This window comes from Haemaphysalis longicornis, unplaced genomic scaffold, assembly GCF_048455015.1.
Source record: "Haemaphysalis longicornis isolate Haplotype H1 unplaced genomic scaffold, Haemaphysalis longicornis Haplotype H1 scaffold_13, whole genome shotgun sequence".
NCBI classification, from domain to species: Eukaryota; Metazoa; Arthropoda; class Arachnida; order Ixodida; family Ixodidae; genus Haemaphysalis; species Haemaphysalis longicornis.
In genome coordinates, this window is record NW_027526233.1 from 93,991,577 (window position 1) to 94,005,001 (window position 13,425).

Sequence of the window (13,425 nt, forward strand, 5' to 3'; positions counted from 1 at the left end):
TGTCTTCTGTTACGCTCTCACAAAAAGAAAAGGATTATCCAGTGCAACGATTGTAATATGCTAAAGGCGAGAAGATAAGTGTTGATGTCAGGCTGTGTTGGCCATGCTACTGGATGTTCTGTGTTTAATGTCTTTCTTTTCTGAATAAAAAAGCAGATGTATTTCAGCGCCTTGTCTTGTCGTTCTATCCTTCCGTGAGGCGTATGCGTGCGGTGGTAACCCTGTGAATTTTGTTTCACCAGTACCGGTGGCTCAGTTAATATGACGTCCCACTGCTGAGCCCAAGGACGCGGGTTCGAGCGCGGCACCGGTGGCATATTTTATGATGGAGGCGAGAGGCGATAACGCCTGTGTATCTATATTTGGACTATGTTCAAGATAGCCACGTGAACAAAAGTAATTTCTGAGCCCTCCACTACGGCGCGTCTGATAGCACAGGTATCTTCGGCACCAAAAACGTGAGAATTGATCAATTATGTATCAAATTTTCTTGTTTCTTGAAACGAGTTCTAAAAACTAAGATAACTTTATCCACAAAGAGGACACAGAAGAGACTACACTTTGATCTAGTAGGCGAAAAAACTATTTGAGCGGAAGAACTTCTAATTGTTCTCATAATACATATCTACTTGAATATATTTTCGATATATCAGAGACATTTTTCGTCTCTGTCAAAAACGTTTCGTTAAAATAATCTCCGTCTTTTATCATAGATGTTTCTTTCGCCTCAGCGAAACTAACCTCAAAACGTTGCAAACACATATATGCAGAACAGAGAATCATTCGCTCAGTTTATGCTTACGCGTTCTTTCGCTAGAAATGCAAATTATCGGTCGTTCTTAATAAATGCTGGCTTTTGTCCTCTGACATGTTGACTACGAACACCAACTAGCCATATATGAAATTGTGAGTATAGGAGCTTCACTAACGTTTCCAGTTATCAGGGCGCTAAATATTTTGTTCGTTTGTTTGCGGATTTTCAGCAATTAGACAAATTCCTACAGATATTTTACGGCACGTTTAAGACCCCAAACGTTGAGTTAAAACCAGGAAACTCATTTTCATCCAGGTGATGTGGAAACCTCCGCTCAAAGCAGTGACGAAGTTTCCGCGACGTACCGTCAGATGCGACGTCGTGTCAACGGTAAGGTCGTGTCACCACCATCACTGCTTTCCATTATGGGTATTGGAAGTACAGATTGAGGAACGAAAGCGTTTTATGTTTACTGTTTGTCTCAATATTGTGTTGTTTTCCAGCTAAATTATGTGACCATTGACCACACAATATTGTCCCTTTTCGTGTTATATTCACGAAAATGTATTCGCCATGATTTTAGTTTTTCGGCAGACAAACGCCTTCATACAAAACAAAATGGGCGGCAGGAAATTCTTCAAACATGGTTTTGTATGTAATGAGTACAACGTAATTATTATCTTTATACAAGAATCGTTCGATATTATTCCAGCTTCACGAATTTGTAAGCAATTGCCGTTTTATGGATTCCAGTAACCAGATATTCTCTCTAATAAAGATACTGTGCCTTTTTTACTGATAACAGATATTTATAGCTATAAAACATCTACTTCAATTATAACAAATTATGCCTTAAATACTGTTTCCATGTTCATATTTATTTTTTTTCTGCGCGACAGTGCGGGTCGGCCCCATCTGCACGCTCGAGGCTGATCCAGGACCATGCTTCGGCTACTTTCCGCGCTACTACTTTAACTACACCCTAATGACTTGCCAAAAGTTTATCTATGGAGGGTGCCAGGGAAACAAGAACAACTTCGAGACTGTGGAAGAGTGCGAGCAGAGGTGTAAAAGTAAGCAGAGCTTGAAGGATTTCATGCATCAGCGGCCCTAAATATTATGTTATAACCAGCTTCCAAGCAGGAAGCGTTTCCGTATACTCTTAACGTATACTGTATGGATCAGGAAAAAAGTAACATTCAAGACAATTTGATGCCTAAAGAAGTTCACATAGCCCATGATTATCCGGCACAAATGTCAAAGGAGTGACCTCTAGTCGTTATGATATAACTCCTGAATGACAATGGCACGGTAGCAGCGAGAATGGCGACTTCAATCACAACTAATGCAGCGAACTCGTGGTACTTCGAAATGATGGATGTCAGTTACCGGAATATGCCTCTCGCTACTATGTTCTCGCGTCGAAAAAAAATCCTGGCCTGCCATAGGTACGGGAGAACACGTGGGCAAGTAACTGGGAGCTAGCGTGATGGCTTAAGTCAGAAAGCCGGTTGGGTCAGTTTAGGAACCAGCAATAACTCCGCATGGGCTAGAACGCACTGCTTATCTTCATATGAATCCGGTTTTGTTAGCTTTATGAGAATCTAGCTTTTTTAGCGACGGTGTTTCCGCTCATTTCCGGGGAGGTGGGCAGATCCCGATCACTGCTGCCTCTGTTGCATTGACCGCAGGTGCGTTTGACGTTGCTTTTTCGTTGGTGAGGCGCGCGCGCCAAGCTTTTCTGATAAATTTTTCTGATGAAACACACCGGTCCGGTTGGCTGCGGGTAGCAGTTAACTGTGCCCGATACAGCAGCGACGATACAACTGTAAACCATCCCACATGTACCGAGCGAGGAAGCTAGTGTACACCCCGCTATTTTGTATCTGAGCAGCAGCAGGGTCTGCTAATTTTCGAGACAGGAGGTACGTAGACCTTGTTCCAACATGGCGGTTCAGCGTATCCCTCGTAGCGCCTTCGGTGAAGATGTTCCGCCGGCGTGGCTTGAAATGTCCCTCACCCATTGTGGTGCGCGGCTTGTACTTACGAAGATGCGGTGCTCGTTTTAAAATGTTGGCAATGAGCCCAACGGCAGTGCGCTTTGTGTTTGAGGCCAAGTGATGTCCGATTTGACGCCAAAGATAGAGGAGGGCGCTGAAGTAAAGTTTCACATTTGCTGTGGAAGAGTGGAAAGAATACCGTTGTCTTTACGCTTCCGGAATGCTTGCTCCTTGATGCCACGACTCATCAACTAGAGATGGCGTTTGCGGTGAACGAGTTCAGCGCGGATCAGAAGGTGGCTTCCATGGTCGCGGCGATCGCGGTCTTCGTACGAGACGGACTGTGAGCCTAAGAGCTCCGTGATATGGGCCCGTAAGCTGCTTATACTGAGATTAGTGCTGACTCTAGAGCCCCTTTTGTTCGTTCGGCTGCATTTTGGGAGCCGTACGTCATTGATGCTCACACTCTTTTGCCGAAAAAAAGCGCCTAAGTGAAAACTCAAGTGGTTATTTCTAAGCCCACATATACTAATAGCTCAGGCGAGCTGCTTCCATTTCGAGGCAGCTGCTAAATCTTAGGTATGAACTCGTGATTCAGTAAGGAAGCGAACGTGGCAGGGCGATACCCTTGAGCATACAACCTTTCAACCGAATCGGTAACTTTATCGGTAGGGTTTACGATCTGTCACGGGTGACACCGCAGATCGCTGCTCCCTCCTGCAATAACAGGAATCGGTCGAACCAGAATATGAGAGCCTACTCCTGAAAAAGAATCCCACGGGGAGGCACGCTTGTTCCAAATCGGCACTATGATGGGCAGAAAATACTTTCCCAATGTACTGCTGATGCTGTCATTTGAGGCAGAACAGAGTACACTCCAAAAAGCTACTACCGGCTCGTGCAACGGACCGCCATCGCTAGGATATTGGGTGCGCAACACAGCCATTCGGTATGACCTTGGGCAAGAAGAAGACTCAGAACCCAGGACGGGGCAAAACCTGGCGCCTATGCGAACAGCGCGAACCTTCGCGCAGCGCCATCCCATGCGGAAGCGCCGGAGACCTCCTCGAGATTGCAATTGCGACGACGTCACGTCGCGACCCCAGCTTTCAGTACGGTTCGACAACAGGCTGCTCCCAAGCCTACCAACATGCTTTACCGCCTTAACGCCGGACACCTGTTTCTAGCTTTGAAAAGTGCTCGAAGGTTTGCCAGACAAGATTCGCGGCGGCGGCACCATGTCGCGAACAGTGGTCTGAACTGTCACAGGTAGACGTTTGGGTGTGTCTTGGGGGTCGAAGATTTTGTCGAGTGCTGAGTAACGTTGCTTCACTAGAGGTCGATTGGGCTGAAGGCTTCAGTGAGGAGGAGTGTTAAATCTTTTGCGGTTCCGTGATCCCGATTGGGTGTATGCTGTCGCAGAGACAAGCGCTAAGACGTGGACGTATCGACGGGTGGCGGGACTGCGGCGAGCGACCGTACCGGCATTCTGCGCGTTCGCACACTAGCGGGAGATCCCCAATCATGCGTGCTAGAATCACGTTGATAACAGAACAGCGGAGTACGGCAAGCAGTACGCAGGCGACATAACTCAGTGACCTCAGTCAAACTGTATTTGTCGTGAGCCGTCCGGGCCACCCGTTGTGGTTGCAACCGGGTGGTTTGAAGCTTGAGCTCCGTTGAGTGTAGTAGTGACGTGCGTTTTGAGAATTCCCAATCAAACCGCTTGGCTTCGGCCCTGTTGTGTACTCTGTTCTCGTGTCAACGAAGGTCTGAGGGAAGTGCTGTGACCCGCTTGGTTGACGCGCAGTGAGCTAGCGTGGTTTCCTGTGTCGGAAAACAAGCTAGGTCGACCTAAAACATTCCCTTGCTCCACAACTCGCACGAAACAAAATGTCGGGTAGAGGGAGGCATTCAATACAAATCGGCTTTTAAGCAGTACTATACGAATTTCTACTATGTTTTTGTTTGGGCTTTCATGAGATGGAAATAACCTAGCATACATACTGCCTACTGTACATATGCTGCTGAGGATACAGCTTTGGTTATGTGGTGTCCTGCCGTATAGATCGGTGTTTGAGTTTCTGGAATGGAATTAAACGGTTTAACCGGCCAGTGGGTTTTGTGGCGTACTAGTCTTCCCGTGTACGCCTGTTTCCAGGTGAATTTGAATACAGAGGTATTAGTAGTAGCCCAAACGTAAAAATTATTGCGTTAAAGGTTCACCCATACACGTGTGTGGGTTTGCGTTATTTAACATATTACCCTTATCCCTGAAACAATGCAACTCCGCTATGGGAACTGTTGGCAACGTTGCGCACGATTTGTTACTTGCGCGACACGCTGTTCCCTATGGGAAGCATTGCGCGATGCACCTCCCACGTGTATGCTGATGGGCAGGAATTCAATATTCTGGGGGGGGGGGGTACTTAGATTCCGAAGAATCAGTGATTTGAGGGGGAGGGGGCAGTACAAAGGCCGATGTAAGCTGTAATATTGGTATATTGAAGTGACAGGGATTTGGTTTAAATGTAAAGAAAAAATTCCGCCAGGTAATGACTGCACAAAACATGTGTCACTCTACTGGAGCCGCTGCCCCCAACGTTTTATTGCTTGAGGAAGAAAGACTCTGATTTCTTTTCAAACAAGAAACGTGACCATAGTTGTGCTTTTAGGCGTCAACACGATATAAATGTTAATGGCCACAGCTCAAAAAATATTCAAAACATTGTTGGATTCAGGTGGAATCCAAACTTCGGCAACGAGAGCTACACCCAAGAGCACTAGCAACTGATGTAACCCACACCATTAAAAACGGAATAAGAAAAGGTTCATGCGGGCTCCGTGTAAGTCGAAAGTGACGGTATTTTGAACAGCTGCAAGTAGAGGGAACTTTCGTTGTGGGGATTCAGTGGTGTGAATCGGGGTCAGTCTGCCTTTCTGGGCAAGTTCTGCCGATCCACGTATAAACGAAAGCAAAGGAACAGATACGAACAAAATTCTGCACTAAAGAAGTCTGTAATATTGACTCGGTTTTTGCCCTTAAGGAACATGAGCAGGCTTAAGTGTCATAAACATTTCGTTATTGCCTTACGCGCTCAAATTGCCCAAGCAGGTTTAGGTGCGCTAACTTTGTTTCTTTTTTTTTATTTTTCAAGCCCACCAACAGCCAGGTTACATATTTATATCAATTTATTACTTCTGGCGCTGCGCAAATGGCTGTTTTTTTCACATTCAAATTGCGTTTTTTTTGCGGGGTAGGATAGAGAAGACGACGTAGCCGTGTGCCTCCGACGTTCGGCAGGGTCCTGTGATGTCACTCCCCACTCGCGCCCCAGTGAGAGCCGAATTTTCGCTGGCGTGTTCACGAACTGATGTACGTAGTCCGAGCTACAGGCACAAATGTTTGCTAGGAAAGTAGTCGTGCCAAAATAAAATTTCCGCAGGTGGGGAAGCAGGAGATAATATAGTCAACAGTGGATACACACGACGCCATCGCGACTTTTGTAGAAAGCAGTCATTGCATAGCTGCGCAATGTTAGGGCTAAACGTCTTCTGGTAACTCAGCCGCTCAGCTCAGGTGGCACCTTTTCCGGCCTCCACACCCTGTTCCACCCGCACAAAAAGGCGAAGTTATGGTGTGTCACTCGAATACGCGCTTATTGGCTAGACGCAATGGAAGTAAAAACTCACTGTCATCGGGCACCTCTGTAAAATAATTATCGCGCGTCGTATGGGATTTCTAGGCTGTTATCGTGAATAAAAGAAATGACAGAAAACATTAACCTGGTCGAACAAATATTTTAAATATAAAAACTTAAGGAAAAGCACAAACCCACGGTGAATTAGTGCCCACAAGGTCGTCAAGTGCGTGCTCTTGACAGGTGTTTTCGGATAGCTCAGAAGTACGCGGGGTGGCAATACGTGTAAAAGATAAAACGAAAACTAGGTTGCAATATATTGATAACATTGCATTGATAACCCCTTTTGGATACACGGAACGTTGACGTTAAGCGATATTCCCAGCTTCTTGAGCATTTCATAGAATGTTTTATTTCTTATTGCTTCCGCGTTGCACTCCAGCCAGACATGAGTTTTGTAGCCGCTTACGTAAATTCTCGGTTGTTTCCCGGGAACCTTATCACATCAGAAATTCGGTGGCCACCTCTTCATTTCATAAAAGTAGTTCCGATAGGAACGACGTGTTTTAGCCTAACCGACACTTGGTTGCATAAAAGGCGTTCCCATTTAAACTGAAGAAAAGGGCCTACCGTCTTCACTGCAAATATAAAGAAGCAGGCACGGCGGGACGGTGTACAAAGAGCCTCCTTTGGAAACTGCCGACTGCCATGCCACCACATTAGGGCTACAAACAAACCGAAAAAAAGAACAGGCTAGCAAAACCGGGATCATTTTCTGCATTTTTCAGTTTAATAAGTGGGCTAATTGCGGGATATGATAACACTCAACTTTTGTGTTGTAGCAATATTTAGGTGAAGGCGTGTGGGTGGAGCTACTGACTAGAGGCAGTACCGACTGCAGCTGTACAGTTGGGAGCTATATTGTAAGAAAAATACGTAGTAAATGCTTAAACAGGCTGCGACACGCCGAGACGCTTATCAATCACGCTTCCATAATACCTATTTCAACATAGCAAGTCTTGATTGGGTAGGTTTGGATGGCTAAAAACTACTATTACGCCCGCAAATGTCAGAAATATCATAATAAAATTAGGAAAATACAACATTATCACGTGAATTATCAGATCACGTGCCCTTGAACGTAGACAAATCTCAGCACAAGAATAAGTTGAAAGACGACTGAGCACAGGCGGTACCCATTGTTACCTTTTGTTTTCATTGAAATGGTTTGCTGGTCGTACCAGCATTTCTGATGGCAAAGGCAACCACACACGAGAACAGACCGTAAGGTGGCGTCCCTGCTGCATGGCATATCACGTAAAAAACTGGAAAATACTATCGCAATCTTGTTCAGGGAGACAGCTGTCAAGTTCATGCTTCAAGTTCTGGGTGCACTCTACACCTGCAGTAGTTCAGGAGTACCTTTGGAGAATACTCAGCCATCTGAGGGATACACGGACGGGGATGAATGACCGTCTGGTCCGCAGCGGGGGCGTTCTACTTTGGTTTAGAAAAGAGCCCTTTCCTATGTGTTTTTATTGACGAACGTTATTTTTAGGAAAAAAGAACAGTATTTTAAACAACCTTCGTTGCGATTTCGACAATCGAGCGATTCAGAAAATGACCACTAGGCGCGCGCAGATCTTTTCACCTGGCTTAGGGACGCCCTAAAACAAGTTGGGCGCAGTTTCGAGACTAATGTAGCGGCCTAAGCCAATTATGTTTCATTAACCAAGACGTGAAACCAGGAGGAGAAAGGGGAATCACACTTTATACGGTTATGCTAAAACAAAACACTACAACACCGTTATATTGGCTTTGAGTACTGTTGTCGCCAGCGATATACCGCGTAGCTGGAGCCGACATTGTCTAATTTGGCGCAAGTCTGACTTACTAAAAATTGATTGATTGATTGATTGATTGATTGATTGATTGATTGATTGGTTGATTGATTGATTGATTGATTGATTGATTGATTGATTGATTGATTGATTGATTGATTGATTGATTGATTGATTGATTGATTTCTTAACGCGCCGACGCAAGGCAGGCGACGAGGCGCGCCGTAGTGGATGGCTCCGGATTAATTTTGATCACCTGGGTTCCCTTAACGTGCACCAAAATCTCGCACAAACTGCGTTTTTGCTTTTCGCTTCCATTAGAAAAGCGGCCGCCGCGGCCGGGAATGGAACCTGCGTCCTCACGCTCAACAGTACAATGCGGCTTACCCACTGAGCCAGCGCTGCGGGTTACTTAACAAAAAGGCTTTTCTTTCATACTACCGCGGTGGTGTATGTTCGGGTACCATTTATGATACTAAATATTGAAACGCGTAAAATGCAGAGATTTTTCATCAAGACATAATAATGGTGTCAATATTGTTGCAGACTCTACGGGCGTTTTGCCTCATGAAGATGAGATTGTCGCCACTGAGTTCAAAGGTGAGTGTACCCAGCTGGAACTTCCACTCTAATTGAAACAAAAAAAAACTGAAGTCACGAATTGTGACTGATTATAAACTTATGGGGGGGGGTGGGGAAACCAAGCATGTGTAGATCTGTGGAGATTACTCGAACAAATGCAGCTGTGAGCCTTCTCGGTATTGCTAGGCTTCCCAATAGGCTGTTGGAAATGAGTAGGATACATTCATCGTAATCGTGGGGATTTAATAGTCGCTAGGCAAATCATTTTAAGAAACCTTTACCTACGCAGCACAGCAAAATTTTTCTTGAGGCATTTCAGCAATCCTTAATAAATCTTATGTCAGCCTAGTGCTCTTAACAGCGCTTGAAATCAATAGAAACGTACGGTTTCCCCAGGACGAAAAGAATGAATTTGGTTTAAACTCTCCAAACACGGTCGTGTTGCAGTTTCCTTTGCAAATAATCTGTTACACCCCATCAAGTAGCTCGCTCGTTTGGATACCGTCAATCTGCTCAAAATCACATCTGGCATTAAAGGAATGAGTTCAATGGGTTCATGAATGCAATGTTTGTTTTATGCGTTTGCACTTGCATCACTAAGTGCGTTGCCAGATTCTACGGGAAAAACATGAAAACGTTGGACGCTCAAAGCCAACCCGATGAGCTTTCTCCGGCGAGGAATGAGGCCGTTCAAATTATCACCGCTGTTTGGTTCAATGGAGGTTTGAGCTTATTTCCATGCCTGTTTATCATTGAAGCACCAGCCGACTTTGAGATATACTGCAAGCCAGAGAAGGAGACCGGTCCCTGCAAGGCCTCCATTCCTCGCTGGTGGTTCAACGTGAAGACTGGCCAGTGTGAGCAATTTATCTACGGTGGATGCCAGGGAAACAAGAACAACTATGCAACCAAGAGGCAATGCGACTTGACATGCCTGAGGACAAGGAGTGAGTAATGTGGATGTTAAAACAAGATCTTTTCCCAGAAATGCCAATAACTTAAGTTCCACTAGTGCAATAAAACTACCATTGTAATTGACCTTGCGATGATTATTCTCTTTAAAAGGAACGTGGTAGTCGCAATTTGCTGCTTGTAAATGAAACAGCGGCTAAACAACTTGTTTGTAAATCAAAATATATATGTCCTAAACAAAGACCATCAGTATACTTTCTATGTCAAGTATTTTAACTCGGTATTGGCATGATTTAAACAGGCCCCCGTTTCCTGTGCCTTAGGTACGTTTCCTTAGAAAATTTGAAATGAAACTGGTTTCCCTGTGGCTCAAGCGCACACATATAAGCAGCATGACAGCATGTACACGGAAGCAGGGCGACTTTATATTTGACGCATGTAATTGCGGCGGAGAAACACGATGTTTCTAAACTTGCTTGTCTCGCTCCAGCTGGCCTCAAAACTGAAACGACAACATTGAAAGTGGTAGTTCTGATAAGCGTCTTGCTTTAGTCAAGTTTCCTATAACTTCAGTGCGTGGGGCCGGTAAACCCTTTGCCTGAAACCTTGGAATAAACTTTGGCTCTATTTTGCTTACACGGATCAGCCCAGATCCCATGATGGGGGCTAATTAGAAAGGCGCAACGTCTCCTTGCACCCATGCGTAAAATAGATTCTTGTTTGCTGAGTTTTGACACACTCCAGTACATGAGACTGGGAACGCATAATTCACCTTGTGTGGGTTTTCCGCGGTGCCGAACACGTGCAAACGGGGCCTAGAAAATAAGCATTGGTTGCAGTCTTGGGAATAAGGTCTCTTTTTTTGCGCGGGTGCTGTTCCAGATATTCTAATAAATTCTAACAAAATAAGAAATAACAAAAGTTGCAAGCCCTTGAGTGAGGAATGGAATTTATTATGGTTTCCGCAAACTATGTGTGAAATAGAATGTGCCCTTTAGCCAATGCTTTCTCCGTACCCCGCAAACTGCCGTTGTTTCTTAAAACTACAGTTCACATAAAGGCTGCTTTAATTTATTTCCTGCAGTATTGTGGCTACATTGCTGCTAGAGTTTGCCAGCACCTTAAAAAAGTACTATAAAATTGTTGCTGTGAGTGTTCGGTCTGTATCATTTTATCGTTCGTGTCCGCAACCCCTTTTTAAAATTGCCCATAATACACTCATGAAAGAGCCAAGATCGATAACCTGGCAAAAAATCTGTTCATGAAAGACTTTGTCAGAATTTAGAGACTGGGATTCAGGCCCTGCTGCACTGTGCAGGCACCTATTTGCGGCATGATGATTTTCTAGGCTCTCCCTTGTATTGGGCGTGTTCTGTAATAGGAGTCAGTGAAAAGGCTGCTTGTGTAACTGCCACCAAACTGTTCCTCTGATAGTAGCTCAAACATTGTTTTATTCTTTCAGCGGCTACGACAACTGCTGCAATTCGTGAAGGAAGCCTTTCTGTTGCAAATGGTAACTACGGTTTTATTCTAAGAACTTCAAAAAATTATTTTCAAGCGGAACAGAAAACGAAGGAAGGTATAACATCTACAGGACTATTTTCAATGACATTTGAATTTTATTCCCCAGGATACACAAAACGTTTTGCTTCAAAACGTCAAAATGGGAGAGGAACCAAATATAAGGGGGTGCATATTTCTTCTACAACAGGACGTTTATATGCATGACTCAAGTACCGGGCCACCGCGCTCTTCGATGGATGCTGAAGTTATTAGAGACGACTGAGATAGACGATGCTAAAGGAAAAAAACCTATAAAAGTATTTCCTGTTTGCGTACACTTAACCGAGGGACTTAAAACCGTAAGAAATAACAAAGATGTTTACAAACAGGCACCATCAAACATTTTGAGCTGTAGGTGCCACCGCGGAAAAGTGTCCGCCCCTCTTCCACATTCGCAGCGAGATCGCATTTTACACATACGATTTTATGACAGAAATTACGTCGCGACAATCCTTTCGCAGGCTTTTTTTTATTTCGTTCACTCGTGTGGTGGCTGATTTTATCTTTTAACAGGTGGTTTCATAGAGCAGCTGAAGTTCTAGTATTGTTATACTTAGGAACGTCGTAAACCTAACAGACCGTTGTTAGACAAAGGATATGGTCTAGACGTGTCGTCGGAAAACATAAAAAAGAACTACTTAATTTCGCTTGTCGCCTTATGCAAATCCCCCTGTTTTTTCAAAGCGTTGTGAAGGTGGAGGATATTCGCACTTGCGTGGTCAGTACGCACGAAATTTTACTCAAAATTAACCGACACAGATGTGCTGATGGAGTTAATTTCAGGAGTTTGATTTCGCACGCTTTGGTCTGCAGTTTATAATATGTTCAAAGCATCCTCTCATTTTTTATGCACGTATCTTACCTACCTGCCACATTAGGAATGGGCTTTTTCTCTATTTGTACACACATAAACCTAGCAGTCTCACCTAAATTTGTTGTTTTTTATCTACGTTGAGCGGGAAATTGCGATTAATAGTTTAACTTTGAACGGATATGAAAGGCGTCCCTTGTCTTGATTACGTATTTATGACTACGTTGAAAAACACTATCTCTCTGGCTGCGCAGTGCACGAAAACGTCGCCTGCGTTCCGAAACCCGATCCAGGAATGTGCGCTGGATATTTCCCTCGCTATTACTTCGACATGGAGACGAGGACCTGCAAGCAATTTATTTACGGTGGCTGTCAAGGAAACCCCAACAACTTTGAGAGCGCAGAAGAGTGCGAGGCCAGCTGCGCACGTAAGTAGGATCACTGGGTGTGCGGTAACGTAAAGGCGCACAATATTCCTGATATTATAATAATAATTATGATGTTGATGATAATAATTATAGGGTTTACAGCACGGAAGGTACAGTAGTGAGAAGGGGCGCAGTTGTGGCGGGCTCTGTATTATTATTGGCCATCTGGGCATCCTAAACGCGCGCCAAAATATCGAGCACAAGGGCGTTTTTGCTTTATTTTTCAGGTGAGGAGCAGCGATTAATGTACTTGCTTGGGCAGTCACAACTTCTGTCCAGCATGACGAAATGCTATACACGGGATCAAATGCTGTAGAACCCGCAAATAGCATTTTAATGCGACCGTATATACCTAAAGCCTGGATGTTTGGTAGTATTTAGTATCTTTGGACGTGAAGTGAGAGGCTTACATTTATAGTGGAAATTATGTCTACGTTTGTCAGTATTGAACTGCGCAGAATTGAAGCAACATCGAATCAATGAATGCATTATTTCTAAAATACGTTGCCCTAGCACGGAGGTCCCCCCTGTTGACCACAGTTCATTTGGGCGCAAAATATTTTCTAGCGGTTGAAAAGGAGTTACAATATACAAAAGGTATGTGTCCAATTGCAAGTATATTTTATCCTTATGGTATTTCAGAGTCATAAGAAAAAAACACTCTTACTAAAAGAAACAAAAAGATTGTTCTTCTGTTCTGCGAAGTATTAGAAAGTCATTTGTACTTGCCATAGGAAAATTCATTATCTTTTGCACGCAAATAGACATTTTGTTACTCGTTGTTTTAGTTTTGCTGTTGCGTGCAAGCTTGCTAAAAGCGTGTGGAAGCTGAAAGAAACTTCCGATAACACATGCGGGGGTAATGATGTTCAAGTTAAACATCATGCGATGAC

The 13,425-nt window shown here is 44.2% G+C and overlaps 1 protein-coding gene across 6 annotated transcripts in view; it reads left to right on the forward strand.

Moving 5' to 3' along the window:
- LOC144164408 (papilin-like) overlaps positions 1–13,425 on the forward strand; it is a 96,798-nt gene that overhangs the window by 10,402 nt on the left and 72,971 nt on the right. For all 6 annotated transcript variants that reach the window (XM_077694928.1, XM_077694929.1, XM_077694930.1 and 3 more), the window contains exons 3-8: positions 1,070–1,144; positions 1,654–1,827; positions 8,783–8,836; positions 9,577–9,765; positions 11,193–11,243; positions 12,359–12,532. In XM_077694928.1, the coding sequence (XP_077551054.1) occupies positions 1,070–1,144; positions 1,654–1,827; positions 8,783–8,836; positions 9,577–9,765; positions 11,193–11,243; positions 12,359–12,532 (717 nt within the window). The remainder of the gene's footprint in view (positions 1–1,069; positions 1,145–1,653; positions 1,828–8,782; positions 8,837–9,576; positions 9,766–11,192; positions 11,244–12,358; positions 12,533–13,425) is intronic.